A 27,197-nucleotide genomic window follows, 5' to 3' on the forward strand; every position below is an offset into this window, starting at 1 on the left:
CTCTGACTCCGACTCCATTTCCTATGGGGCTGCCTGCCTTCCACCCCACCAGTCTCCATGGGCACCAGCCACCACTGGAGTATTCCCATCTGTCCCACTGTAGCTGCCCAAAGACCTTTCCCCCATGCTCATTATGCAGCTCACCTACTTTGTCTGGCAAGTAATTTCATATTTGCTTTCTGCACTTGATTTCTTTCTGGCTGGCTATATGCAGACATTGCATAACTACCATAATTAGTCCAAATTATCATTTTATTAGGATTTCCACCTTTTTCTCCAGTACATATGGCCATTTGTATCTAGTAAGCATCAAGAGACTCTTCACAAATTTAACGAACAAGAATATTTAGTGTCCGTGTTATCTGTTCTTAACCCTTGTGGGATGCTCTTTAATTGTTCTAGTTTGCATTAAAAGATCCAACATGTTTTGTGTGTCAAAAGGTCACGAAACCAAAGCAATGTTAAACAACACAGGGACTCGTTACAAGCGAAGTAAACTAGAGAAGAACTTAAACAGAGATATCATCTGGTGTGTTCTGCTTCTAGTTGTGATGTGCATTGTAGGGGCACTGGGTAAGTGAAGAGTAAGATCCAATCTACCAAGTAGGATATTCTCTCTTTCTAGGTTTGATTAGGACTCTCTGTTTTAAGGATTTGAAAATGAAGTTTAGTGTCCTAAGACATTTTTGCTGCCAGAGGCATTCCATGCACAGAAGTTGACTGGATTGGCAGCTGACTCTTATTTCAGCACCAGAGACGGGCTGCGTTTGACTTCTGTTTACAAAGAACTTTATTCTAAGAAACCATTTTCAGATGTTAGGGATGGGCAAAAATTTTGATTCAGTTTGCATTTGAAGCCAAATCTGTCAAATTCACTTACTTGAATTCTGTGATGCAGTTTGCCAACCAAACAATGTTTACAAAAATGCATATATTAGGAGAAAGTGGGCATTAAAATAAATATATGAGTGAAAATAACATGCAAGAATGCATTATATGACAAGAAATTGTTTGCAAAAATGTGTTCATTAGTCAAAGCTGCCTACAAAATTGTGTTCATTAGGAGAAAGTCACACAAAAATGCTGGAGTATTTTCATGAGGATGTTTTAAAAATAAAAATTAGGAAATTGCTGAAGAAATGTGGAGAACGAAATTTAAGATTGGAAAAACTGAGAAACAGACAAGCGAAATCGACAGATCTTCCTGTCATGAACCTGTAATGGTCATGAGTTATTAAAAATCTAATAGCAATACTTTGGCTCCAGTAAGGGACTCTGGGAGACGGTTACAGTTGGAAAAGACAAGCCTTTGCCAATTTGCAAATCTGAGTTTCGCTTCCCAGCTGAAGATGGTTAGAGAAGCCTTAACAAGCTGCACCTGTTTATCTTTGCTGATTAGCAAGTGCCTGGTACCCAAGGTCATCCTTGGCCTGTACAGTTGGAAAACACAGTTGGGAGGGGGGCCTGAAGGCGCGAAAATGTGAGAAACATCGAGAAGAAAGTTACATCAGCCAATTCCTGATTGGTCAATTAATTTTGGACCGTTAGGATCCTTTTCCCTTAAGTATAGGGCTAGAGACCCATAGCCTTTGTTCTCTGTTCTCTGCCTATGCTGACTGGCACCAGAGTTCCAAACCTTTCTGCCTTATGGTTCCAGGGGTTGCTTATGGGAAGGCAACCTATGTCTGGTTCCATTGCTTTATGTTGAACATCCATCTCTCTTAGGAGAGGTGCCACACAACCAACTACCTCGTGTGTAAGTAGTTAGGTGAGTTAGTTTGTTATTTTCTTGTTGTGTGTATGAATTCTCTTGTAAGAACCTAAACCCCTGTTGGGTGAATGGTCTTAAAGGATTACTTGCTGCTATATGTTATGTGCACTTATATATCTTAATAAAGCTACTTCTATTTAACCTGGTGTGTTCAATTGAGAGAAGGGGTGGTTCTGGATTCAGTACCTTGACCAATCTCAGTCACTAACTACCAAAGAAGGTTAAGAAGTTAAAGGCTTGGATTTTAAGTGTTAAACCAGAGGTGCCTGGCAAGGAGTGTAACTGTGACTCTTGCCTTTTAGGACCTTGGTTTTATATATCTTCTGGGCTCAGAGATCCCCTGGCTCTGAGTGGACCAGTATACAGGGGTGGTGGCAGCCTACCTTCTACCTTGCAGGGTTGTTGTGAGCGTACACAGCCTTGGCAAGGGTGAAGTAATAGCTTTTTGGTTCCAGTCTCATTTCCCTAAGGGTGGGGGTCTGAGTCTGATGCATGAACCCAGTACCTTGAGGGTCTGGGGGTCATGACACTTCCCATCCCTAGTTTGATTAAAACCGTGAAGCTACTGTAGACTTCATTTGCTGCCCTAGCTTCACGGCAGAGCACATGTTTTGCCTGCAGAAGCTGTCAGCTTCAATCCCTGCCATCTCCAGTTAAAATGATCAGGCAGCAGGTGAAGGAAAAGACCACTGCCAGAGACCCTGGAGAGCCATTGCCGGTCAGAAGAGGCAATACTAGACTAGACAGACGAGTAGTCTGGCCTGGTATAAGGCGACTTCCTGGGGTGATGGTGGTGGTGAGGATTTTAACCCATAACTCTGGCTAGTTCACCAGCTATGACCCCTTGGTACTCCATGCTCTGGTAACTTCCAGTTTGGGTTATTGCAATGAGCTCTCTGGGGCTGCCCTTGAAGACAACTCGGGAACTTCAAGTGGTCCAAAGCGCAGTGACTAGGTTGCTGGCTGGGGCTCCATTTAGATCCATTTACTTTAAAACCGCTGCATTGGTTGCCAGTGTGTTTCCGGTCCCTAAACAACTTAGGCCCCAAATATCTGAAAGATCACCTCTTCCCTAAAGACCCTCTTGGATGTTGAAATCAGCAGAAGGGGCCCTCTTGGTAGTTCCACCGCCCTCAGAAGCTCGGGGGAATGGCCCAGAAGAGGGCATTCTCTGAGGCACTTGTGGAACTCCCTCCCTACAGAGGTTCATCTGGCACCTTCACTGTATTGTTTTTGGTGAATGCTGACAACGAGCCTCTTTACCCTGGCCTTTGACACTTGTGATACATATATTTTGAAGTCCCACTCTAGTTGTGATTGTAATGTGTTTTAAACTATTTCTAATGTCATATTTTACATTGTTACAACCTGCTCTGGGACCTTGTGGTGAAGAGCAGATGGTGATGGTCATTGCTGTCAATGAGAAACACTGCTGCGCAGTAGCTACCTTAACATCTTGAAATCCTACCTCATTATACTGCTGGTGTAAAAATGAATAACGCAAGCTTTGCTTGGCTTTGTATCATCCAGAGACCTTATCTGAATGTGTGCTAAGTTTCTGAAAGTTAATAGGACAATATGATCCTAAGCATTTTTACTCAGAAGTAAATCCTGCTGCATTCAGTGATATTATTTACAAGAAAGCATGTATAGGATTGCAGCCGTCATCAGCTTACACTTTAGATGATTTTGAAAAAATAAAGCTAGGGTAATTTAGAAGCTGATTGATAACTTTGTTTTCAGCGATAGACTAGTATAGCCTTCCTGAACCTGGTGCCCTCCAGATATTTTGGATGACAACTCCCATCAGCTTCAACCAGCACAAACATCTGTAGAGCGCCAATTTGGGAATATACTTGTTTATCACATTGCCTTGAATGCAATGCCATTCATCATTTGATTTTGCTAATGGATTCTCTATTTTCTTTTAAAAGGACATGGAATTTGGCTAAATACCCATCCAGATCCACCTCTCTATAGTAGTGGAAGACAACTTTCTCCAACGCTGGGAGGTTTTTTAATGTTTTGGACTATGATTATTTTATTGCAGGTAAGTTCACAGCTTGCTCTGTCTATGGCACTTTATTCATACTGTTGGAAAGCTGGAGTAACGTGAATTTGGTGACGTGTTCCAGACCTTTCCCTAGAATTATAGAAATCATGGAAGGGATCTTGGAGGTCATTTAGTCCAGCCCTCTGCTCTATTCAGGATCTGTAATGCAAGGTGCAACAACAGCTTCCCTGACATTTGGCCATCCAGTCTCTGCTCCCAGTGCAATTGTTCCAGTGAAGAGGAGCCGACCATCTCCCAAGGTTGTTTGTTCCACTGCTGAGCAGTTCTTACCATTAGGAAGTTTGTCCTAATGTTTGGCTGAAATTTGCTTCTCTCCAGTTTCCACTCTTGTCCTGCCCTCCAGAGGAGCAGTCTGCTACATTTTATACGTAACAGCCCTTCCAATATTTGAAAGCTGCTATTATGTTCACAACTACCACCACTTCCTTTAATCTCTTCTTCTCCAGGCTAAACATACTCAGCTCTTCCATCCCCATAGGACTCGGTTTCTAGACCCCTCACTCTTCTCTTCTGGACATGCTCCTGTTTCTGAATGCCCTTCTTAAAATGTGCTGCCCTGAACTGGAGACAGTACTCCAGATGCCGTACAGAATAGAATGAAACTATTGTGAGCTCTTTGTAGGAGGAACAGAGGAATATAAATTTAATAAATAAATAAATGTCTTGTGATTTGGACACTATGCTTATGAGAAAGCAGCCTAAGATTTTTTTTTTAACAGCCACGTTACACTGCTGCCTCATGTTCAGTTTGTGATGAACTAAGACACCTAGATCAGGGATAGCCAATGTAGTGCCCTCCAGATTTTGTGGAGCACAACTCCTGTCAGCCGTAGCCAGTATGGCCAATGGTCAGGGATGGTGACAGATGTAGTCTGTATGTTTCATAGTTGACACCATCTGGACGATGCCACATTGGCAATCCCTGACCTAGACTATTTCCTGTGCTAAGCCGGCTCTTCTGGATTCTTTACTTCTGCCTTTGTTTTTGTTGTTGATCTGTACTAAATGCAGGACTCCACATTTATCTCTGTTGGATAACAGACTGACTTATTTTTAATTTTGATTCTGTCTTCTATGATGCTAGCTGTCCCTTGCAGATTTGTGTCATCTGCATACTTGAACATTCCTGCTACATACTCAACAAGTCATTTACAGGACCTACGACAGAACTCTGTGACACTTCAATCAGGACCTCCTTCAAGATGATGTAGAACTGTTAATGAGCACTTGTTGGATATGGTTGTTCAACCAGCTATGGATCCACCTTATATTAATCTTGTCTAGCCCGCATTTTGTTATATTACAACAATGATATCATGAAAGACTGTCTCAGATTATTTGCTGAAATCAAGATATACTATGTCCATGGCATTCCCATGGTCTACCAAACAAGTAACTATCAAAAAAGGAGATATGGTTGGATGACTTTTTCTTAATAAACCCATGCTGGTTCCTAGTGATCAATATGTTATTTGCTAGATGCCCACAAACTGACTGCTGAATAATCAGTTCTAGAATTTTGCTCACTATCAGGGAGATTGGGCTGTAGCTTTCCAGATCCACCTCCCCATTGGCCCCCTGCCTTTTTTAAAAAAAAAATAGGAACAATTGCCTGTCTCTCTTTTTTTGACAAGTAGCTGGTATAGCACAGTGAGGAGGAGAGCCTGGCTGGAAGTCCAGAGTCTGTGAGTTCAAATTCCTGTTCGTGTCTCCTGGGTGTCAAGGGCCAGCCAAAGATCACCCCCACAGTGACTGGCTCAGGGGTTACGTGCCCTGCCACCTTTGCAGCCGTGGGCAAGCTGCATAGTCCCAAGGAGCCCAGTTGCCCCCAGCTGGCAGTTGCGGACAAGGAAGGGGCTGGCTTGTGCAGCTGTGGGAAGCTGAGCAGGCCCTAGCCAGCTGGGGAGCTCAGAGGGTAAACCCCCTCTGAAAACCACTTACCATGAAAACCCTATTCATAGGGTCGCCATAAGTTAGGATCGACTTGAAGGCAGCCATTTCAATTTTTTTCAATTTTTTGACACCTTATCTGTTTTCCAAGAATTCTCAGAAGATTCCTGACAATGGTCTTGAAATAATATCCACAAGCTCCTTTAGCACCCTGAGATGCAATTTACCTGGAGACTCGAACTCATTTTAAGTAGCTAGGTCCTCTAACCTTCTCCTTACCTAACCTGTGCTGTAAGTCCTTCCTAATATTCTGCTTTTCCCAGGGTGAACTTAATTCCATTTGTGGAATAAGTCCAAGATAAAATGGCAATTGAGTAGTTTCACCTTCTGTCTGCCACCTACTAACATCTCACAATTTTCTGCAAGCAGCAGACATAACCATTCCTTGTTCTTCTTGCTCTGAAAATAGTCTAAGAAGCCTTGTGTGTGTGTGTTTTAACATCTCACACAAGCCATCCTGGGCTTTAGCCTTCCTGACCCGATCCTTACAGGTTTGGGCTACTTTGTTGCACACATCCTTGGTTATATGTATCTATAGATGCAGTTCTTAAATGTCATCAGCAAGCACCCTTTGCAACCACACTGGCTTTTTTAGATGTTCCCCATTTTTAGTTTGAAGTACTGAACGCAGAACCACACCTTTCAGAATCTCTCAGGCCTCTTAAACAGGTTTGTCCCTCAGAATTTCTAGCCACGTAATCATTCCGATTTTTTTTTTTTTTTGAGCCCTTGAAATCTGCTTTCCTAAAGTTCTGGATACATGTCTGACTGTGCTGTTTTCACATCTTTTGCTATCACAAATTACAAGATGACATGGCTGTAAATTCTTGCCACTTTAACTTTGTCAACTAATTGGTCAGGATTAAGTTAAGGGAACCTTGTTCCTCCTTTGGTTTTCTGAGAAATGAAGTTGTCGTGTATTTATTTGGGCATTCCATTCTTAGCAGAGACTTCCAGCAGTTATGAGAATAGCTGAAATCTCCCATTGTAAAAGTTTTGTAATCATGTTTTACATTATCCATGTCTTCCAGTTGACTGGGTGGTCTGTAGTATACTCCTACAAGAATACCATTTCTCTCTCTCTCGATCCTTACCCAGATGCTTTCACCAGATTTCCACTCTCAGATTCATGTATTTCCATGCAGGTGATTACTTTCTTACACATAACTCTACTCATCCTCCCATTCTGATGGTTTTTAACAAGGTATACCCTTCAGACATACTCTAATCATGAGTCTCATCTCACCAAGTCTTAGTGATCCCTATCAAACCAAAATTACTTCCTCATATTAGGATTTCAAGTTCATTTTCTGGTGCAATTGGGAGCAGGATCTGACTTCATGAGTAAGCCATATTAAATCCACTTCTTCTTTCTTTGACAGGTCTTGATCCCGATTTCTCTTTATGTTTCTATTGAATTTGTCAAATTGGGGCATATCTATTTTATCCAGAATGACATTGATTTGTACCATGAAGCAACAGACACCCGGATTCAGTGTGGATCTCTGAATATTGCTGAAGACCTTGGGCAGATTGAATATGTTTTCTCTGACAAGACTGGAACCCTCACTGAGAACAAAATGGTTTTTCGCAGATGCAGTATTGCAGGGCTTGAATATGGCCATGAAGAGAATGGTAAGGCTGAGGTAGAAAGATACATTGGTGCATTTGGTGTGCTAGGAAGAGATGAAAGGTTCCAGGGCTGAATCTGACAGTTCATGATACTTTCATGGATATGTGAAAACACTCTTGCAGAACAATTTTACATACGTCTACTCAGAACTCCCAGGTAAGTGTGTACAGGATTGGAATCTTAGGCTGCAATCTTTACTGAACCTGGAAGGAAGTCACACTGAACTCAATGGGGCTAACTTCTAAGTAGACCTACATAAGATTGTACTGTTACGTATATTCAGAAGTAAACTCTATTGGGATTTACTTCTGAGTTTTTTTACCTAGGCTGTTAAATTACAGTAGAAGCATTCTTACCTGGAAGAAAGTGCCTAAAGTAGCTCTGCGGGTCCTGTCCTGTATATTTAAACAGTATTGCCTGTCTCATGGAACAGTATCGTGTTGTGGCTCCTATGACATCTCTAACTCTCGGCCCCTGTTTTCCTATTCCATGTGTATAATTCTTTGGGTGGTATCCAATGCTCCACGAGCTTAACTCCAAAAGTATAACAGCACTTTCCCTCCCCCCCATGCATTCCCAAAATCTGCTTCAGAGGATCCCCCAACACTGATTTAGGGGGCTGCAGAGGAGAGGAGGGGAAAGTTCCATTCCCGCAAGTGGAAGTCTCTTGTGCTAGTGGAACAGGAAATGATGGCTACCGCCCATAGTCTGTATAAACTGATGCACTGAGGCAGAAATGTTGGACCTGTTAACACAAAATTGATAAAAATATCTAATCTGCCTGTTTATCCTGTGCATGCTTTATTTCATGGAGGCACACACAGCTTTGTTGTGGGCTCCTGTGTAAACTAAGGAAATGCAGAAAATCCTGAATAGCATGGAACAATAGAAATTAAATTGAAATCATACATTTCATCCATTCAGATATAAGATACACACCCACACCCACACATATATACATTATACAGCCACAGGAGTGGTTGTATACTTTAGCCAGCATGGATTTTTCGCATTCCAACATGTTAAATTGAAAATATCTCCTCTCATGCCATTCTGCTGCTTCCCATAAGCTCATTTCAAAACAAAATCTTACAAAACATATAGTCCTGAACTCAGAAACGGTTGCTTAACAACCCTCTAAGTTTTAATGGTGATACACAAAACACTCAGAGAAATCCAGAGTTTAAAGTCGGGAAACAAGAGTAAAAAAATTCAGATCCCTGTTGGACTTTTTTCTGTCAAGGTCTCATAATTTGTTGAAATCAATTGAAAATCAGCCATGTTCACAGAGTACATGTAATCCTATTATTGACTTTGCCCCATACTCTGACCTTCTTCTTCTGCAGTTTAAAAGTTTAAAAAATGCTTGGCTGATTTTTAATTAATTTAAGAAAATTAACATTAGAGTCTGTGATAGTGCAGGCATGCTCAGTAAGAACCAACTGTCATTGTTCTACAAACCAGACTAAAAGGTGTTTGGCCTGCCTAATCAGGATCAGCTTTGGTTTAAATTTGTTTGGGAGACTACATGTGTCTTCTGTAGAAGAAAAAGATGGGGAACCCCCCCCCATAATACTATTAACAGTGTTTTCCTTTTGGAAAGGAAAAGGGCTTTCCCTCTGCCCAGTGCCCACCCACCCAATCTCCTCACCTCCCTCCCCCTACTCCTCCCCTTTCCTCCCTCCCTCCCCTCCACCTTTCATCCTGCCCCTCCCCCATAGTCAGTTTCACCTATCCTAAGCATGATTGCAGGGGAGTAAATCCCATTGAACTCAGTAAGCATGCAAATGATGAAATCTGATCTCCCCTCCTCTTCCTTCCTATCCTCTCCCTCCTTGTTCCCTTTCCCCATCCCTGCCCCTCCCTCAGGTCATTTTCACTTATCCTAAACATGATTGCACAGGAATAAATCCTATTTGCATCAGTAAGAATGCAAATGATCAAACCTGACCACCTACCCTCTCCCCTCCCTTCCTCCTCCTCCCCACTCCAGCCCTTCCTGTCTCCGTTTTCTCTCCTTCTCCATAGTCAGTATCCCAAGCATGATTGCAGGGGAGTAAATCCAACTGAACTCAATAAGCCTGCAAATCATCAAACCTTCCCTCCCCTCCCTCTCTCCTTCTCCCTGCCCTCTCTCCTTCCCTCTCTCCCCCTCCCCTCCCCACTCCTGTCCACCCTGGCCAGTTTCACCTATCCTCAGCATGATTGTAGGGCAGTAAATCCCATTGAACTCAATAAGCATGCAAATGATTAATCCATTCTCAGCAAACTTGCACAGGATCCCATTGCTTACCTCCTGGATTAAAAATCAGAGAAATTCACTAGCAGGCAAAAAAAACCCTTGCAGACTGAAATATCAACCCCAGTTGTGTTTTTATTTTTACAAATTTGTAGGCTAGTACAATATCTCAGAGAGGAGGTCAGGTCTCCAGCTCTCCTGATGTATTCACTATAACTACCCAATCTCCTGCTTTTTAAAGTTTGATAAAAATATCTGTTGGCTATAAAAAACCACAGGGTTTTTTTTGCCTATTAGTAAATATGTATATGTAAAGGTATTAAACAATGATCATTCATGTAAACCTACTGGACCTGCTTTATTAATCAGTCTAGCTCTGCAGTGATCACTGACGATGTTTGCCCTTTCAAACAGCAAAACCTAAATCTACATGAAATCACAAACCAAATCCATGACAACGAAGGATGACTCATATACATGTGCAACTTTCATTTTGAACTGGCCGGTATATCTGATACCACTTATTTAAGAAGCCAGTGATGCCCTCTGGTGGCTATATTGAGACATTAGTTAAAATCATCCAAACAAACTGGGTCAGATATAACTCTGAAAAGCTTTCTGTTCAATATCATTACATATTAATTCAACAAGATTCAGTAATACTAGCAGGAAATGAATGCAACAAGAGATGACACTGTGCAAGATTTAAATGATTCTGAATTGAAAGCAATGCAAATGTATTGCTTGCAAAAAATTTGGTCAAGTTTCTAGCCAGTATTAAGAAAAAAATAGAGGTGTGGGGTGTACATTTGGTGTGGGGTTTTTTTTGCAGCTCCTATTAATTCTGCAATGTAATAAAAAGAAGAGGATCCTTGATGCTAGACCTGACTTGTGATCCTCCAAGTCAGATGCCAAATACTATTCATGAGTAGGAGTTCACCGGGAACTCGAGGAACCTCTTGCCTTTGCTGTTGACTGGGGCTGCTAAAATGGAGATCTGTCAAGTATCTAGAAAACCACAATACAAAGACCAATAGCAGATGACATGGTGGGATTACAGCGGTCACTTGACCTCCGGTTGGTTGCATCACAGCTGCTTCCAGGAGGTAGAGTGGGAAGGTGGCAAGGTGGGGGTGAATTTGGTACAATGCATATGCACCAGTGGAGCTAATCCACTGCTCCCATTGATGGGTTTGCACCTTGCTGACAAAGCTGTATTTGGCTTCACATGTGAAAGGTGACAGGCCTCTGGCTATATTGACATGTTGCTGTAAACCCATAGTTTGTTTTAACCATGGTTTGTTGAACAAAAGTCAGATGTTGTGTGCAAAATGATGGCTATGATGAAAAAGTCAGTTTTGCTGGGCCATAAGGAAGTTTCTAGCTGGGGAAAACATTTTAAAATTCAGGTTTGTAATAGGAATTTGTTAAATGTGTTGTGTACTATTGACCTTTGATACCGTTGGTGGTGATGTTAAGAGAAGTGAGTGATTTGTCTACTATGAAAACAGACCAAAAACAGTTTTTTCACCCTCTAACCACCTTTCTCACACAATAAGCTCTGGGCTGAGCTTCTGTAGACATGAGAAGTAACTAACAACTTTAAATACTTTGTGGCATAACTGTGGCTTTTAGCACTCTTTGCCTGTTTCCCCCCAGTAATTCTAATAGAGATAGAATTGACCCCAAAAGCCGTAAGAGTAAAAATGCCACTTTTTCACTAAACTAAGAAGGGGGGGGGGACCTGAAACTCCCGATAACAATTCAGACCTCAACATGGGAGAGGATTCCCTGGAAACATGGAGTTGTGGACAGCTGACATGCACGTTTTCTGATTTCCCCCTCCCCCAGTGTTGCTGGGGTGCTTTTTGACCTCGCCTGCTGATGAAGGGTTAAAGAAAATGAAGTGATTTGGGGGGGGTTAAATTATATTAAGTCACATAATAAATGGTTGCACTGATTTCAGCGAAACTTTAGGGACTGCTTTCTCTGGGGCTCTGAATCCTTTCTACAACCACTGTGGAAGAATATAGAGTTGTACAAATCCTTTTGCCGTGGGATTTTCCAGATTGTTCCAGTATCTTTCCTCACTTGTTTTCCTTCAGCCTTCTTGCTTGGGGGGAAAAGTAATGCCAACCCTGCTAAATTCCTGGCCTCGCTTGCTTTTATGTCCTCTGGAGCTGTTCAAGTCCAGCTTATCACATTCTTAGAGTATATGGCATATTCTGATAACCTTGCTGCCCTGGGCTCCTTCTGGAAAGAAGGACAGGATATAAATTTAATAAATAAACAAACAAACCTTAGCTTCGCCCTTGTCTGTTCATGTGCTTCCTTCTTCGCTGGCTTTTATGACCCAGAAGCAAAGTTTCAGTGTGAAATAAAATGATTGACATATAGTCCAGACTTCTTGGCCTTCATAAAATATTATATAATATTACAGCGAATAACATAAGAGAGAGTATTATTATTTAGATTTTTATCCTGCCCTTCCTCCCAAAGGTGTCAAAGGCAGCCACACATCTCAGTTAAAAATACAAAATTGAAACACTTTAAAACTAAAATAATGCATCATATCATAAAAAATGTTGAAACCTTGAAACATTTCAGCTTCTGGCTTGCTCAGCTGCTCTGATGGCTTCTGTTTTGTTAGTCACTATGAAAATACATGGTTTTAATGATCCAAAACTTTTTTTATTTTGCCCAGTGCTTACTTGAAGAGTTTTTACTCTTCTATTTTACTGATCTGTTACTCTGTTGTTTACTCTGTAGCTTATGGAATTTTATTAATGGTTTTATAGTGGTTTTATTTGTATTTTTCATACATACACACACATCACCTTTGGCTCTATATTGGAGGAAAAGTGGGATGTAGATCTAACTAATAAATGCATTGAATTCCTTGTAAATATTTGGGTTCAGAAGAGTAATGGGTTCATTCTTTTTCTTTAAAAAAATTGTGCTCTCTCTCTCTCTCTCTCTCTCTCTCTCTAGCTAAGAGGCTAGAAGCATATCTAGACTATGATTCAGATGAAGAGGAAATATTACATGCTTCACATTGCTCTTTGAAGCGTCCATCAAGGTTTTCCACCTCCAGGTTTCTGAGTACCAAGTCTTTGAACCACTTATGTAGCACCAGCTTTGCACTGGGGGGTGCTGTGTCACACATGAAACAGATGGCCTTCAGTAGCCCAATTGTAAGTGTTCCCAGAACCTATGCCAGACTTGCGCATGATTCTATCAAAGCTACTAGCTCAGCTTTCCATACATATGTATGCTACCCCCCCCAAAAAAAAAGATGCCCAATTTTTGCAACATTGACCCACCTAGTCATCTGGAAACATTTCTGACTGGCAGTAAAAGACCAGGAGAGTGGCTATTTACAAGACTGTCCTAAGGAATCCATCTGCAATAAAGGACAATGCTATGGGAGAGGCTTGAGCCTTTCACCCCCAGTTGCTGTTGAAATGCAATTGTATTGGAATGTTTATTATATTTGGCATTAATGATTTTAATGACTGATTGTTTTAATGATTAATTGTTTGTTTTATCATTGCTTTAATTATAATGCTCATGTATCAAACTGAGTTGTGTTGGACTGTTGTGTTATGTTTGGAAATGATTTAGTATTCAATTGTTATGGTAATGATGTATTGATTTGCATTTTGTTCTATTGTGAGCCACTTTTAGCATATTTATATGGAACATTGGACTACACATTTAAATAATACAAGGGGAGCTCTGCCCCTCTGCTCGCCCACCCCTGCCAACCCCCAGGCAACTTCAGTCCCTTTGCCAACCTTGCCTGTTCCTTTGTTGCCACTGCTGCCCCAGGCACACGTCGCAGCACAGCTAGGCCACGCATTGCAGCTAGGCTGCAGACTGGCCTCCTGCCCAATGCTTCCACTACCATGCACCGCCATCTCCCCTGGACAAACGCTGGTGGTGCACAGCTGAACAGCTGCTCCCTCTCCCTGGCTAGGCTGCAGCTGCCGCCTTACCTACTTGTCAAGGAGAGTGATGCGAGCGGTGTGCAGGTGTAGGAAGCATTCACGCTACAGTTAGCAGCAGCACCTATTTGTGGTGCTGCAAACCGCAGCAGGATGCCTACATTTTTATTTAGATAGAAGTAAATGAAATGATCTGAAAAGCTGGGTCTTCCAGTGATATGCCCCCATTGCTATGTAACATTTTTTAAAAAGATAATTTTAATGGCATATCATTAAAGAAGTGGAAGAATCTTAACTTTGTTTTTACTTGACCAACAGGAGACTGATGTTGTGCCTGACACACGCCTTGAAAGGAAACTGAGACGGATCTCTCTCAAATCCTATGTAACACCTGAGACAGGGATAACCCCAGAGATAGTGTACATCGCTGAATTCTTCATTGCTCTAGCGATTTGCAACACTGTCGTTGTTTCAACACCTGATCAACCAAGGCTAAAGGCAAGGGTTGGGGAGAAACCAGAGACGTTGTGTGTCATACCTCTGCCTGCTGTTGAATATTAATAACTCTCTTTGGCACTGTGCTGTCTTGGTAATACAAGCTGTCATTTATCCATGTTTACCTTTCTCCATTGGCTTCTCATAACCCTTCAGAGCAGGGGTGTTTTACCGGCTGCCCTCTAACTGGACTCCCAACTCCCATCATCCCTGATCATTAGCTGTGCTGGCTGGGGCTGATGGGAGTTGTAATTCCACAACATCAGCAGAGCCACAAGTTACCCACCCTTGGCTTAGGGAAAAGAAAACAGTTTTGGTAGAACTGGGTAGTCTGCTGAATTTATACAGAGTATGCAGCCAGTAAAAATTTAGACAAAAAGTACAATCTGCTGTGGATAGTTTTCTATTTTTTGTATAGAATGACTTTTATATGTGGGAGAGATAAGCATAAATTTAGAGCAGGCTGATTGTTAAAACAGCAAAAAAACCCAGTAACCCTCAACAGGCCTTCACTACTATTCTGTGCTCATTTTGCATTCATTCTAGCTCTAACTGAATTGTTTCTGTTTGTCCTTTTACATTTCAGTTCCCTCTTCTCATTGTTTGCAATTCTGCCCTTCCCATGTGTGTGTGTATATATATGTGTATGTATATCCTGCCCTTTCTCCCAAAGGAGTCCAGAGCAGCAAACATAAAAACCAAACAATTTAACAATGCAAAAAAAATCATATACCTGCAACTGAAGATTACACTGTTTTGCATCTGATGAAATGGACACTGGTCCACAAAATGTCACAATAAGTTGTTGTTATATGCCTTCAAGTCGATTATGGCTTATGGTGACCCTATCGATCTTTTTTGGATATATTTATAGGGTTTTCATGGTAAGAGGTATTCAGAGGTGGTTTACCATTGCCTCCCTCTAAGCCTACAGCACCTGGTATTCTCAGGCAGTCTCCCATCCAAGTACTAACCAGGCCTGACCCTGCTTAGCTTCTGAGATCAGACAAAATTAGATGTGTTCAGGGTAGTATGGTGGCCACAATAAGTTACTCAGTCTTTAAAGACTACAAGCCTCTTTCTCATTTTTACATTTACATCTGCAAAATGAATAAATAAAATTAAGCATATGTTGCATAAAGTAAAAGTACTTGTATCCAACCCTTACTTTTCCTCTTTGTTCCCTTTCCTGTTCTCTCTTTACTTTCAGACTTTAGACTGTAAGATTCTCGGGGCTGTCACTTGTCTCATTTGTGCTTTGTTAATGTTTCAGGAACTTTAGGATCTTGCCCCTGAGAGAGTACTTTAATATTTTTTCCACAAGACCTTAGGATAAATAGAGGGCCATTTGTGGTCTTAGTTACACATTTTGTGTAGAGACCATTGGATTATGTCATTGGTGGCTGCTAACTGATTGACTGTTTTGTTTGTTCGTTTACAGAGGCGGTGGTCTTCAGTAACTAGAATTCCTGCTTTACGCCTGAATGAACTGAAGCAAATGTTTCAGAAGTTGTCATCCCGAAAAACAAGCCCCACATCTGTTCAAAGCTCAGGCTCAGGTGAATCACAGTCTGAAAGCACCAAGAGTTCTCCGCCGAAGCTGTCTATTTTCCGGGCAAAGTTTCCACCATCTTTTTCAAATCAAACATCGTCTTCCGAAAGCTCACCAAGCTCCTTAGTTTCAGAGCATGAAGAAATGCAGTCCTTGAATACTAAACCAAATGAATTGTTTCCTGAACCACTTCCTGAACCTGAATTGTCTTATGAGGCAGAGAGTCCTGATGAAGCTGCACTAGTTTATGCTGCCAGGGCTTACCAATGCACTTTGCAGTCTAGGAGTCCTGAGCAGGTGACAGTCGACTTGGAACCTTTGGGAAATTTAACTTTTCAGCTGTTGCACATCTTGCCATTTGATTCTCTCCGAAAACGAATGTCCGTTGTGGTGCGGCACCCAATTTTAAACCAAATCGTGATGTACACCAAAGGTGCAGACTCCGTCATAATGGATTTACTACATAGAGAACCAACAGGTATGGATGACGCTTTTGTCAACTTTCTAAATTGTCACTACAGAAGCCTTTTGTCTCTAACTCAGATGTTTTAAAACCTTCAGAGTCTGGTCATGTAATCCGAGAAGTAGCCATTTCCCATTTATACAACAATAATAATCCTTTAAAATGTAATTTTTTTTAATTTAAAGAAAAGGAAAGAAAAATGTAAGCGGCCTGTCCAAATAACAAACCCATTTCCCAGCTCATTCCTGTAACCAAATATGTGGCTAAAGGCTGCTAAACCAGGCTTGCTCCTATTGCTGCTGCTCAATACTCCTCGGCCTCTTTCATATCAGCTTGACTCCTGGTGTGTTATTTATTGGCTCTCTGGGATTATGTTCCATGTTGTACTTATTATTTTTACTTATTAAGCAGTCATTTAACTTTTGTAAATTGTATTTTGTAAATTGTATTATTTTATTGATGTATTTTATATTGTATTTTTATATTTGTGTTTTTTGTAAGCCGCCTTGAGGGCCTTTGGCCGGAAGGTGGGGTATTAATTAATTATTAATTTATTAATTAATAATTAATTAATTAATTAAAAAATCAACAATACAGTAGCAAAAAGAGCATTTTCAGTTCTTTGTGGTCTCTGTGCACTCATATATCTGGGATCTGCACCTTCACAGGGCAGAATTTGGAAACTTCCAGAACTGTGTAGAGCCTGAGACCCCTGAGCAGGGAAACCTCATGCCTCTGCATGGCACAGAGGCAGGGCCAGGGCTGTCTTTGATTTCTCGTTTACCTTCACGTTAAGCAGCAGCGAAAAGGTAACTCTCTTTAGAGCATCAGAAATATTTCCTCCTATCTACTCCTCAAAAGATGTTTTAGCTCAGATTTTATCCAATTCATCTCTCCATTGAATTTTACTTTAAAAAGAGAAAGGAAAAGAAGAAAGTTGGAGGAGGGGGACTACAGGCAGAGTGAGTTTGTTACATTGTCATTTGTGAGTATTCCTCACAAGAAGCTTTTACCTCAGCATTCCACTTGCTTTTTCCCTCATGTCGGCATTCTCACTGTCATTACTTTTTTGTAGCATTCTGCTTGGATTCCTAACATCAATTTCTGCCTGTACTACTAATTTATTTACATTAATTTATTAATTTCCATCTCACCCTTCCTCCCAAGGGAGGCCAGAGTGGTAAACAACCAAACAATAAAGCAATGCAATTAAAATAAAAACATATTTAAAATATCTAAAAACATTGAAGAACATTAAGAACATTTTAAAACATAGTAAAAAGAGCTGCATACCCATATAGTAGTTGTTGATGATGATGATGATAATAGCATAGTCTCAGCCAAGTCAAGATCGGGCCCCAGGCTATATGTCTGATGCCTTCACACAACCATTCACTGGCCAGTCTAACTCAAGTGCTTTTGTTATAGCCCCTGAGTACATAGTCCCAGAGTGTCTAAAGTCCAACCAAGGCATGAGTGTAGCTCGACTGGGTACAATTCTGGATGATCAGTATGTCTTGCGACATCTGCCTTGGTTGCCACACTGGTCTCAGTCATAGACTTATTGACTGTTCAGTGCAAGGGACTGTCTGTTTCAGCTTCAACTTATTGTCTGACCTGCTGATCCAGCTGCTGGGTTCAAAAATGTCCTATTCTTGAAGCAATACCAACTGAGGACAGCACTCTGAGACTTCAAGGAAGCATGAAGCTGACACCAACATTGTTTGTTTCTCTGTGGCTGCACACATTCATTAAATACTAATTATAACAGCCTCATAAAGCTCCATCCTCAGCACCTGGATGGCTTTCTGGTACAGAGAGTTCTGGTACCAAGTTCCAGCCTAATACTTGAAATGCCTCTTGGTGCAGAGAGCCTCAGTGTCAAACCCCGTCCTTCGTTCCTGGAGTGTTTTTTGGCACAAAGTGCCTCAATACCATGCTCCAATCTCAATACCTAGGGTACCTGTTGGTACAGACAGCTTTGTACCAAGCCCCCCACCCTCAGACCATAGGAGGCGTCTTGGTGCAGAAGGCTTCACGATCAAACTACAGCCTTGGTAGATAGGAGACTTCTCAGTACAGAGCACTTTTATACCAAGCTACAGCCTCGATACTTAAAGAGCTTCTCAGTATGTAGGGGCCCAGTACCAAGCTCCTGCATCAGTACCTAAAGTTCTATGGAGCTGAGCAAATCAGTCAGTCTCACACAGTACTTATCAGTGACCATGTAGCAAATGTCTCCTGAAGCCATTGTCGGCAAGCAGCGTTCCACAGAATAACTCAGCAGCAATCCCAATGCAAGGGCCAGTCAGTCAGTAAAGTTTATGTGCTAAAAAGCTGTGCTTTAAAAAGAAATAAGGTATTCATACCTTGATAGAGCTTTGTTCACCAAATCCAAAACCTTGAACCTGGCCTAGTACTGCTAATGGCCAGCCATTGGCTCTTATCTTTGTACTGTAGGCATCCAATAGCCTGAAGTTTCTATCCCCCTCCACACACAGACGTCTTTCCATCCAGGCAAGCGAGAGGCATTATCAGAGTTCAAGGACTCATTCCAGCCAAGCAAAAGCTCTCAAGCAGAGTAGGGAGCAGAACTGGAAAGGACCCTGGCCTGAAGAGAGAGACCCTGACCTAAAAAGAGTCCTTTTGAAAATTAGTCTTTTCAATAATTAGCATGAGAACATTTCAATAATCAGTTACAGTTTCCAAAGCGAGTTTATTCTACTGAAGGCCATCGCTGTATGTGATGTTCTCTCTTCTGGGTGTCCCAGGTGTTCTCAGATATCCAGTGTGCCTCTCTGTCAAGAGCAGCTGGGGAGTATGTTACGCTTGTGCGTCTGTAGTTTTTATCACAGGAATACACTTCTTTTGCTCTGTGCTTTCTCAGGCCCGCCACTGAGGGAATTTAATCTCGGAAATTCTCCGAACCTTCCTGACCCTGTCCTCTTTCTCACACTGAGGAAGAACCAAACAGTTAACCCCTAGCTGGGCTAAATTCTCTTCAGGCCAGTCTGTCTGATTGACCTTCTACGAGGGACTCCTTCTTGCCTCTGTAATTTCTTGCCTCCTTTTTCTTTCCCCTGTGGCCTTGCAGCCTTTATCTATGTCTCTCTGCACTGCCTTTCTCCCACATAGCCTCATATCACCACTGTCAGTCAGACTTAAACCCCTGCCACCATGCAGCTTTCTGCTGACTTGCTGTCTCTGGCTTTCCAAGCCACAGCTATCTTCCCTCTCAGCTCTATATCCTGTTCCTTTGCCTCAGGATTACACACTCACCCCCACCTTCTTTCTCATGTGTCACCTTTCACCCTTCTTTCACAGCATATGTTACAAGCTCCCTCTCATTCTGTGCTTGCTTGCTCCTAGCTTCTCTCTGTTTCCTTAACCCACTCCTAGGATCCATGGCCTTCTCTCCAGATGCAGCCCTTTGTCTGCCCTTGATTCAGGCATTTCTCCAGCATCAGTATTTTTTCCTCACCTCCCACTTGCTGGCACATCCTGCTCCAGCCAGAATGCTGGCTCCAAGGTCTGCTACTGCTGCTGCTTCTTGCACTCTGTAATTGAAGCCTCCCTCTTTGGGCAAAGACCTAGACAGGCCTGAGTCTCAAAAATCCTCCCAACAATTATTTGACCCTCAAATATTCTTCTCAGTCAGGCAGAGAATCCAGATGCCATCAGCTCCCACCCTATTTAATGAGGGGCAGAATCTACCAAGAAATTCCCCTGCACAAACCACATTGTAAAATATAGAAGGTACTCTTGGGTACCTCCCATTTTGTTCTGTTGGGCTTGGTTGGATAATTTCCCAGTGTTATCCATCCCATGGCTCAGATCTGTTGTGTCTCTGACTTTGCAACCCTTTATGATCCTCAGTTAGCCACCTTCTCACATCTTATGGTAAGGTCACCCCTGCCTTGATTATCTCTATAGCCATCACTAGAATGGGCCCATATGTGTTTCTTTCCAGCAACAATATCCAAGATAAACATTTTTAGAACACTATCTTTGTTTGACACCAAAAATTTGCTTAAATTCTATTTTTTTATTGGGAAAATAAATTGTAGGGTTCAATTCAGAGCTTCCCTTCTGTGAGTGAAAATCCTTTACCCAGCCTTGCTCCAGATCCTTGTGTGCAAAAAGAGAAGTGAAATCCAGTGGTCTGCTTCTGTTAGCCCAAGATGTTGCAGATTCTCTTGTGCAAAGCCTTGAGATCCATGTTGGCGCAAGACATTCTATGGTGTCTTGCACAAGGTTTTTTAGCACAGGGCTTGTACAATCTCATATACAAGGTCTTGTATGACAAGGTCTCAGTGTGCATGGTTGTGCTTAGATTGTGTTGCACAAAGTGTTCCACTAGGTCTTGCACAACAAATAGCAAAATTGTGCACCTGCCAGGATTTCTTCCCCTGCCATATCTCTTGAACCAACCCAGATTCTTTTTATAAAGATCTTTAATCTTTTATAAAGATTTTAATCTTTTTACAAAGATGACCCATATGTTTAGTATTGTTGTTGTTGTTTTTGTTATTATTATTATTTCAAATCTCAGGTAATAAAAAGGTTGACATGCAAAGGAGGAGAATTAAAGAAAGAACTCAGAGGCATTTGGATGATTATGCTACACAAGGACTGCGCACTCTCTGCGTAGCTATGAAGGTAATATTTTGAAAAGATTGAGAGAGAGGAAGGATCAACTGCCTCTTCCAAAGACCTGCCAGCAGTGGATCTATGTCCTTAGGGCTATCTTTGGGTGTACCAGAGGCCTCCATGATGGGCATGACCCTCTGCCAGTGAAGCCCTTATCTGCTAGCAGCGAAGCATTTCCATTCCTTCCTAACTTCTTCCAACCAGCAGGTTGGGGGTTAAGATTGTCCGGTTGGGCAGGTACCTTTCTCCCTATTTAGGATGTGGCTGAGACACTGATCAGCAACCATGAAATTTTCAAACACATGTGCCCATCATCTACATTCAAACCATAGTAGAAAGCATCGACTTGGCTTGACCACATGGTTTTCCATCACAAATTCACTTCAAAGGAAGGGCAAATCCTGCATGTACAAAGGGATAGCCAAATGAAGGTGCCACTTCATTAAAGCGAATGGGTAAACTGTGTGCACAAGAGCTCTTTGTGTGCATGTAGGGACTATCTATAGCTATTTTTTTTATCTCAGTACTGGAGTTTTTAAGAGGGGTTTGTTACTGTTTTAAGCAAGGAGAGCCTGTTTTACTTGCAGACTCTCAGTAGATGGCAGTGGAGGATAAAAGGCTACATTGCCTGAACATCCACCAGAATGTTGCTCTCAGAACCCTGGTTTAATACAAATTGTATTTACTGAGCTGTGTTGTGACAAGAAAATGCTTACTTCAAGAAACAAATAATATGAAACTTACAATTTTTGGAGGTTTTTCATAATATTTGAAGGTACCTGTTTCAATGGTATAGCCAGCTCCTTTATAACACATTCTGTTGTTGCTTTCCACAAAGTATTCTACTTCTAATTCTTGCAGTATCCTCATGGTCTCTAATACTGAACTTGGTGGTTCTGTGACTATCAGTATGTAAGTGATATGGGACCACCCCAAAAGTAAGGAAGAATACGCAGAAGTGTATAATTGTTGAGCGTATCCTCAGTCTATACCTAACCTGAAATAATGTAGCCAGGAGTCTTATATGATGAGGGAAGGGCAAAACCCTACAGTGAACACGTAAGAACTCTCATACATGTGTGTGCACTCGCACACATGCACACACACCACCCTAACACACACATACACATTAACACACTCACACATTTAACAAACACTCTGCAGGCTTATAGTTACCAGGGTTAGGTACTCTGATTGCTAGATGGCCAGTCTGGAACAAGGAGGAAGAAAGAGTGGGGGCTCTAGTGTCGGGTGCATCATGCTGCTCAAGGTAGATGCCAAGTTCCTGCCTCCTATCTTGCCCCCAAAGATGCTATCTTCCACCCTGGCTCTTGTCTCTTTCCCCCCTCCCCCAGCTATTGGCATCATTCACACTTTGTGTTACCTTGACTACAGAGAGACCTTAGTCCTATACACCAGTGATTGGGTATGTGCTCATCTGGGGTTGTTCTTCCAGGCTGAAGTCACACATACAGGGGCCTGGCTGAGCACTGTTTCCAAGGAGATTAAGCATCTTAGGCTTAGGTGTGTATTTTGAGCCAGTTTTGCTTTGCAGTGTGGGAATGACAAACTTTGCGACGAAGCGAACATTGCGTGTTGCTTCTTTCCTGGTAGCAGAGGGCAGATGCATGTGGATGCATGTTGTGTAGTTAACCCCCCCCTACACACACTATATGGCAGGGGTGGCTAACCATTTTAGAACCAAGGGCCATACTGAACCATGGTCAACCCTCTGGGGGGCAAAGTGTCACAGAGGGTACAGCCAAAGTGTAGAAGTATGTGTGGGTGAAACTTCAATTTTGTTTTAAAGTTTAATTTGGAGGGATCACGAAAATCTTTTGACATTACCTATGGGAGAGGTCACTAAAACAGGTGTGTGTGTGTTACAAATGGGGGGAGGCTTAGAGGACCACAAAGCCAGTATTACAGTGGGGACCTATGGGAGCAATCAGTAAAACAAATTAATTTAAAAAATTAAATTATTTTTTAAATACAAAAATTTCTGAAGGGTCTTGGGGGGAGCACAAAAAAGCTTTAAACATCATGGCATGAAGAAGTTAAAATTTTGTTTTTCAAACAAATTAAAAGTCGTATTTGGGAAGAAATCTTGGGGGGACCACAAAAAACTTCTTGGAGGTCAGCTATGGCATGTAGGTTGTAGGTTAAGTCACCACTGCTATACAGGGAGGTTTCTGGAGGGAGCGCCAATGATTTTGGGGAAATACCAAATAATATGAGTCCTGACCAATTGGAAACAGCAAGCATTTTTTTAAAAAATCAGTATATTTCATTTGATATTACATGAAAGAGTGAATGATAGGAACTGGTTTGTGATTTTAAAATTGGTTTTATTTATGATCAGTATGCATTTTTGCTGATTCTGCAGGTGCTGAGTGATGAGGAGTATGCCGAATGGTTAAAAGGACATTATGCCGCAGAAAACAACATAGAGTACAGGGATGAGATGCTCCTTGAGTCTGCAATGAGGCTTGAGAACAAATTAACACTGCTTGGTGAGTTGGAAAGAAAATTGTCATTTTGCTAAACACCTAAAAAATACAGGGTCAAATCTAATCAGTGAATGCAACCTCAGTTAGTCCAATGCGACATTAAATGCACTTAGCCATTGATGTCTGTGGACTTGAGCGTACTTAACTTTTGTCTCGGATTGTATCCTGTATCATTTAGTTCCCTGAAGCAGCAAATCTAATGGCACAGGCCTGGCTGTCACTGAGATGATAAACTTGAGCCTGGGCATACCTTTGCATACTGCAGGTAGAGGCTCACATGATGGAATGTTCCCCCATGGAGCGCAGGGATGAAATACATTCCTACATAAGGCAACTAGTGTATTGGAGAGAAAACCTTCTTTCCTGACATTTTCTTTGTGGGGGGATGCACTTTTTAGGGAGGATAATTCTACCGTGTGAACACCCACCTGGAGAGGTAGAACCCCGACACTGGTTTACCACTTCTGTGGCTATAGCCAGAGCAGCAGCCAGGATGAGCCCGGGGGGGGGGGGTTCATTCTGCAGTACAAATTTTCAGCTGAAATGCCACCATGGCATACTTGGCTCAGCAATACAACATGTGAGAAGTATCTTGAATTGTCGTTGATCACAAGCTGAATATGAGCCAACAATGCGATGTGGCTGCAAAAAAGGCAAACGCTATTAGGCTGCATTAATAGAAGTATAGTTTCCAAATCGTGTGAAGTATTAGTTCCCCTCTATTCAGCACTGGTTAGGCCTCATCTTGAGTACTGCTCCAGTTCTGGTCTCCTCCCTTCAAGAAGGATGCAGACAAACTGGAACAGGTTCAGAGGAGGACAACAAGGATGATCAGGAGACTGGAAACAAAGCCCTATGAGAAGACACTGAAAGAACTGGGCATGTTTAGCCTGGAGAAGAGAAGACTGAGGGGAGATATGATAGCACTCTTCAAGTACATGAAAGGTTCCCACACAGAGGAGGGCCGGGATCTCTTATCAATCTTCCCAGAGTGCAGGACACAGAATAATGGGCTCAAGTTGCAGGAAGTCAGATTTCGACTGAACATCAGAAAAAACTTCCTAACTGTTAGAGCCATACGATAATGGAACCAATTACCTAGAGAGGTAGTGGGCTCTCCGACACTGGAGGATTCCAGAGGCAGCCGGACAGCCATCTGTCGGGAATCTGGGACCATGGTCTAAGCTTCTTGGAGGGGGGACTGTTGGCAAGAGATGGGCTGCACCTCACGAGGACTGGGAAGAATCTCTTTGGCAGAAGTATGGCAAAACTCATCAAGAGGGCTTTAAACTAAAGCCTCTGGGGGATGGAGATGATAGCTTAAAGACCGATCCAAAGACAGCGGGTTGTAAACTCAATGATTTGAATGGTACAGCAGACACTGGGAGGGAGAAAGGGATGCACGGCAAAGCTCACGGTATATTAACAGAGGAATCCAATCGGGACAAAAGAGACTTCTGGTGTCTATATACCAACGCGCGGAGCTTGGGAAAGAAGCAAGGGGAGCTTGAAGTCTTAGTGCATCAAGGCAAATATGACTTCATAGGGATAACAGAAACTTGGTGGGATGACTCCCATGATTGGAATATAGCCATTCAAGGATATAAACTCTACAGAAGGAATAGAAGCAACAGAAAAGGAGGGGGAGTAGCGTTATACGTCAAAGACAAATACACCTCTATGGAAATCCAAGAGAGCAAACAAAGGGGTCCGGTAGAGACCATTCGGGTAAAAATAAATGGAGAAACAAATAAAACCGACATGGTAGTAGGTGTCTACTACAGACCCCCTGGCCAAGAAGAGGTGGTAGACGAGGCCTTTCTCAAGCAAATCTCTGAAATCTCAAGGAGGCAAGAAGTAGTAGTGATGGGGGACTTCAACTACCCGGATATCTGCTGGGAGACAAACTCTGCGAAGCACAAAGCCTCCAACAAATTCCTGATAGGCCTTGCTGATAATTTCCTCTTTCAAAAAGTAGAAGAAGGAACAAGGGGATCGGCAATCCTGGACCTGATCTTAACTAACACGGACGAATTGGTCACGGGAATTAAAGCGGTCGGTACCTTGGGGGAAAGTGACCACGTAATGCTGGAATTTGGGATTCTGGGGAAAGCCAAAGAAGAAGATAGTCAAACATGGACCTTGGATTTCAGGAAAGCCCATTTTAGCAAGCTCAGGGAAATGATGAGTAGGATCCCGTGGCTAGATAGACTAAAGAAAAAAGGAGCCCAAGAAGCGTGGGAGTTCATGAAGAACGTATTACAAAAAGCGCAGTCACAAACAATTCCAAAGAGGAAGAAAAATGGAAGACATCAGAAAAAGCCAATGTGGCTACACGGAAGTCTGGTGGAGGAGGTAAAAGTAAAAAAGAGCATGTATAAAGAATGGAAGGAAGGACGCATCACCAAGGAAGAGTACCAACGAGCGGCTCGGGCTTGCAGGAATAGCGTAAGGAAAGCTAAAACCCAGAATGAGCTGAGGCTGGCGAGGGAAGCGAGGAACAACAAAAAGGGGTTTTTCAGATATGTTCGAAGCAAGAGAAAGACCAAGGTAACGGTGGGACTGCTGCTCAATGAGGATGGCAAAATGTTGACAGATAACGAGGAAAAAGCAGAACTGCTCAATGCCTATTTCGCCTCCGTTTTCTCCCAAAAAGGGAACAGTGTGCAACTTTGCATCGGTAGCAATCTCAGTAAGGGGTCAGGACTGCAGTTCGAGATTGATAAGGAGATAGTCAGGAAATACCTAGTTAACCTAAATGAGTTCAGATCTCCAGGGCCTGATGAACTGCATCCCAGAGTATTGAAGGAACTTGCGGATGTACTCTCGGAACCTCTTGCCATCATCTTTGAGAAATCATGGAGAACGGGAGAGGTGCCGGAGGATTGGAGACAGGCAAATGTCATCCCACTCTTTAAAAAGGGTAAAGAGGAAGATCCGGGGAATTACAGGCCGGTCAGTCTGACTTCAATACCGGGAAAGATATTAGAACGGATAATAAAAGAGTCCATTGGCAACTATCTAGATGACAATGCTGTGATTAGAAGGAGCCAGCATGGGTTTGTCAAGAATAAATCCTGTCAAACAAATCTCATCTCTTTTTTTGATTGGGTCACTAGCTTAGTAGATGGTGGAAATGCTGTAGATGTCATCTATCTAGATTTCAGCAAGGCATTTGACAAAGTCCCCCACGACCTTTTGATTAGCAAACTAGTCAAATGCGGACTACATGGAAATACTGTCAGGTGGATTCACAACTGGTTGGAAAACTGTACTCAAAGAGTGGTCGTCGGTGGCTCTGCTTTGGACTGGAAGGAGGTCTCGAGTGGAGTGCCACAGGGTTCTGTCCTGGGGCCGATACTCTTCAACATTTTTATCAATGACTTAGATGATGGAGTGGGGGGAAGCCTTATGAAGTTTGCGGATGATACGAAACTGGGAGGGATAGCTAACACAATGGAAGACAGGAATAAAATCCAAAGGGACCTGGATAGATTAGAAAATTGGGCTGAAATTAATAAAATGACATTCAATAAAGACAAATGCAGGATTCTGCATTTAGGCCACAAAAACAAAATGCATGGGTACAGGATGGGAAATACCCGGCTTAGCAGTAGTGCGTGTGAGAAGGACCTTGGAATTGTAGTGGATCGCAAGTTGAACATGACCCAGCAGTGTGATGCTGTGGCAAAAAAGGCAAACGCGGTTTGGGGCTGCATAAACAGAGCTATAGTTTCCAGGTCGAGGGAAGTAATAGTCCCACTATATTCTGCATTAGTCAGGCCTCATCTGGAATACTGCGTTCAGTTCTGGGCGCCTCATTTTAAGAAAGATATAGACAAGTTGGAGCGGGTTCAGAGGAGAGCGACGAGGATGATAGCCGGTATGGAGAACAAGTCTTATGAGGAAAGGT

The 27,197-nt window shown here is 42.3% G+C and overlaps 1 protein-coding gene and 1 pseudogene across 7 annotated transcripts in view; one reads left to right on the forward strand and one right to left on the reverse strand.

Annotated features, from left to right (window-relative positions):
- ATP10D (ATPase phospholipid transporting 10D (putative)) overlaps window positions 1-27,197 on the forward strand; it is a 79,075-nt gene that overhangs the window by 34,691 nt on the left and 17,187 nt on the right. For 6 of the 7 annotated variants that reach the window (XM_061584445.1, XM_061584443.1, XM_061584447.1 and 3 more), the window contains exons 7-14: window positions 442-573; window positions 3,706-3,821; window positions 7,178-7,430; window positions 12,659-12,861; window positions 13,933-14,112; window positions 15,551-16,139; window positions 20,677-20,783; window positions 23,161-23,287. In XM_061584445.1, coding sequence (XP_061440429.1) covers window positions 442-573; window positions 3,706-3,821; window positions 7,178-7,430; window positions 12,659-12,861; window positions 13,933-14,112; window positions 15,551-16,139; window positions 20,677-20,783; window positions 23,161-23,287 — 1,707 coding nt within the window. The remainder of the gene's footprint in view (window positions 1-441; window positions 574-3,705; window positions 3,822-7,177; window positions 7,431-12,658; window positions 12,862-13,932; window positions 14,113-15,550; window positions 16,140-20,676; window positions 20,784-23,160; window positions 23,288-27,197) is intronic. The other variant, XM_061584449.1, reaches the window with a different exon arrangement.
- LOC133364679 (5S ribosomal RNA) lies at window positions 15,038-15,153 on the reverse strand (annotated as a pseudogene).

The sequence above is a fragment of the Rhineura floridana genome, chromosome 9 (genome assembly GCF_030035675.1).
Source record: "Rhineura floridana isolate rRhiFlo1 chromosome 9, rRhiFlo1.hap2, whole genome shotgun sequence".
Taxonomy (NCBI): domain Eukaryota; kingdom Metazoa; phylum Chordata; class Lepidosauria; order Squamata; family Rhineuridae; genus Rhineura; species Rhineura floridana.